At 44.0% G+C, this 3,484-nt stretch overlaps 1 protein-coding gene across 1 annotated transcript; it reads right to left on the bottom strand.

Moving 5' to 3' along the window:
- On the bottom strand, positions 1–3,484 carry LOC114724898 (receptor protein kinase TMK1-like). Its single transcript, XM_028911355.1, is given in 5 exon segments — positions 1–535; positions 538–729; positions 1,142–1,516; positions 1,519–1,813; positions 1,816–3,484. Coding segments are annotated over 5 exon segments (2,802 nt in total). The 5' UTR covers positions 3,409–3,484; the 3' UTR covers positions 1–188.

Genomic DNA, 3,484 nt, shown 5'->3' with positions numbered 1-3,484 from the left:
TGATTCAAACCCATATGAAAACCACTAAAGATAAAATCTTTTTACATCATCTCTAAATTGCTTGCATGCCAAAACCTGTAGCAGAAAGTATATTTTTTGTTGCTCCTAGAAAACATAAAACTAATATAGGCTTGAGGCTAGTTTTGGGTTGAAGAGTAATACACCCGCCATGAAATGCCTATCCAACTTCATCTTCCATCTGAGGAAGTGAAAGAAGCTCCAAGTCCAAATGGCCTTGGGGGTATGCTAGACTGAGTACTATCTGCACTGGAAACCACGGATGAAGAAGTAGCATCCATGGGCATGGCGGTGGAGCTCATTCCTTCAAACGCCTGCCATTTTTTAAGAGCTTGTGGTAGGTCCATGTCAAGGTCAATCCCACCAATGTCATCAGAACTTGATTCTGCAGGCTTCCAGACCTCCACGAGAGGCGCCAGCATGTTCACGGCATGGCCCATGTCCGGCCTCTGGTGGGGCTCCCTTGCGCAGCAATGGCCGGCCAGCTCCGCAACAGTGTTGATACTGGGTAGAGTTTTTCATTCACATCTATTTCTGGATCAATGGCCTTTCGGAATGTGTCCTTCGCCAGCGTCATTCTTCGAAACCATGTCACAAGGTGGACATTCTCCTCAGATTGGCTGTCATCGAGTGCTTTCCGACCAGTTATCATCTCCATAAGAATCACTCCGAAACTATATACATCAACCTTCGTCGTCACTCGTCCAGTTACTGACCCAATCATTTATGAAAAGAAAAATCACATTTCAGTTTCTCAGCCAATTGAACTATAGCAAGGCATAGACAAGACAACAATATGAAATCATGTGACACGTTTTTCAAGAGCAATGGATGGTCTTAAGATAGCTTTTTCAGTGAACGAAGACCCACATCTCCACCATCAATGCAGGAGCAAGATTATAAAGCAATGAGGCTAAGAAACCATAGAATCAACGCAAGAAATAAAATTATTTTTTGAGCCCCGTGAAAATTTCTAACATATGATTGGTCTCTTCTGCTTTCCCAATGCAGGTGTTTCCCTTCCCCCCCGGGGGGTTGAGAAACATGTTACAGTTGCCGTAGATTTGCAACCAATTTTTGTTCATATAGAATCATTATTTATACTAAGGAGTCTGCAACATACCTGCATATTCTGGTGCCAAATAGCCAAAAGTTCCAGCAAGTCTGGTCTCAAATGAGGCTTTTCCTTCTGGAGCAAGACGAACCAATCCAAAATCAGACACTTTAGCTCGCATATCATCACCAAGCAGGATGTTTGATGGTTTAAGATCCCTGTGAATGAAAGTTTGTTGGGCCAAACCATGAAGATATTCAACTCCTCTAGCAACATCCAAGGCAATGATAAGTCTTCTTGTCCATTCCAGTGGCTTTAACCCTTCATCTTTCCAGTTGAACAAATGCCTGCTCAGGGTTCCTTGAGGCATGTACTCATACACAAGAAGCCTCTCATTTCCATCCAAGCAATACCCCATGAGAGCAACCAAATGCTTATGACGAACTTAGTGAGTACAGTGATTTCAGCTTTGAATTCACTCAGCCCCTTCTCACCCTCAATTCCAGATTCCATTCTTTTCACCGCAATCTTTGTCCCATCATGCAATTCTCCTTTGTACACGGTGCCAAAACCGCCCTTCCCCAGTATGTTCTCTCTACTGAAGTTGTTGGTAGCTTCTCTTAAAACTTGAATTGAAATTACCATACCACCAGCTTCCACGGCATGAATATCACCAGCTGCATTACTAGTACTGGTAATCCGTCCATCAGTTCCTCCTCCATTAGCGCCGGTTCCAGCACAACAACACTGATTTTCAAGTGATTTCTGTCTCCAGAATGCCGAGGATGTATCACTACGCCATTCTGGCCTTGTGTTTTGCTTGAACGCTTCCTTTTTCTATTGAACCAAACGAGCCCCCCAACTACCACACCAAGTAAAACAACAAGCCCCACCACAACAATGATAATAATGACTGTTGAATGATGTTTCTTACCAGTACCTGCAGTATTATCCGAGTCGGGTCCCGCAGGAGTGGGCCTATCCTTTCCAATATCCGGATTCCCACCTGATTTAAGAATCACATCTTCCCGAAATTTTGGCACCTGACCATATATATGATTATTCGAGATATCCAGCTCTTGCAAAAGAGGCATGCTTGTAAGCTCCCGAGGTATAGTGCCAGTGAGATTATTGTTAGCAAGAAGCAACCTTTTTACAGATGTGAGGCTGGAAAAATTAGGAGAAATAGTCCCAGAAAGGCCCATGCTCTGAAAATTCACAACCGTAATATTTCTACCTGCGCAAACGATCCCTATCCAGTTACCAGCACAAGGATCATTGCCCTTCCAATTTTGAGCAAACTTCAAGGGATAACCCAACGGTTCAACCACAGATAATAAAGCATTCACCAAAGAACTACATGGCTGACCAGGCTTGGTCGTGCAAAACTGATTTATTCCCTGCATATCGGCACGTACTCCTGATTTAAACGCAGGCATCGGTCCTTGAAGATAATTATTAGTTAAATTCACGACTTGCAAGCTAGGAAGAGACATAAGAGACGACGGAACAACACCAGTTAACTGGTTATCCCTCAAACTCACATCCCACAATTGATCATGGTGCGACAGGTCTGGGATAGGACCAGTGAAGGAATTACCATGAACCCAAATCTGCTTCAATGAAGTCATGTTCTGTAACACCGCAAGCGTGCCATTAAGTTTAGAAGTACTCTTTTGTCCATTCACCCACAGTAGCTCTATCGAACTACCTGAGAAGCTCGAAGGTAACCCACCTACGAGTTGATTGAAACACAGGGACAATTTAGTCAAACCTGGGAATGGACCATCTTTGCCGAAAAAATCTGGAATTTCTCCGAAAAAAGAAACATTTTGCGCCGATAATGTTTGTAATGCTACGCACTCCTTGAGTATGTCTGGAATTTGCCACGGAGGAAAAGGGTTATTGTCGATTCTTACTTCTTGTAACGTCGACATGCCCTTGAAGAAATCTGAAGGCATAGAGGTGAAGCCGTTGTCTGAAATGTAAAGGTGTTGCAGGGAACTGGCTAATGACGGAAATGCCCCTGAAAGACTGTTTGATTGGCACTCGAAACGCTGTAATTCTGTGAGCTGGGAGAGTTCTTTTGGCAATGACCCTTGCAGGTTCAAGTTCCCAATCTGAATTGCCGTGACCCGTTTCCCAGAATTGCATTGAACGTGAGACCATTTGCAGACATCCGGGTCGGACCATTGGAGTGAACTCGACCCCTTGATCGAGTTCTTGAGAATGGTCATAACCGTTGCGTCCTGAGACTTGGCCAACAAGACCATGGAAAGAATCAAAAGGATACGACATAGAAAAGAAAGCCCGAAACTCAAGTGAGGTTTCACCATTCTTTTTCCTTTTCAGAGGATATCAACCCAGAAAGTTCGAGAAAACAGAGAAACAGAGCCGGCCTGCTGGAGAGAC

Source organism: Neltuma alba, unplaced genomic scaffold (genome assembly GCF_004799145.2).
Source record: "Neltuma alba isolate B1F8T4 unplaced genomic scaffold, ASM479914v2 tig00012201_pilon, whole genome shotgun sequence".
NCBI lineage: Eukaryota > Viridiplantae > Streptophyta > Magnoliopsida > Fabales > Fabaceae > Neltuma > Neltuma alba.
The sequence above is the reverse complement of the archived record's forward strand: the minus strand, read 5'-3'. Positions and strand labels throughout refer to the sequence as shown.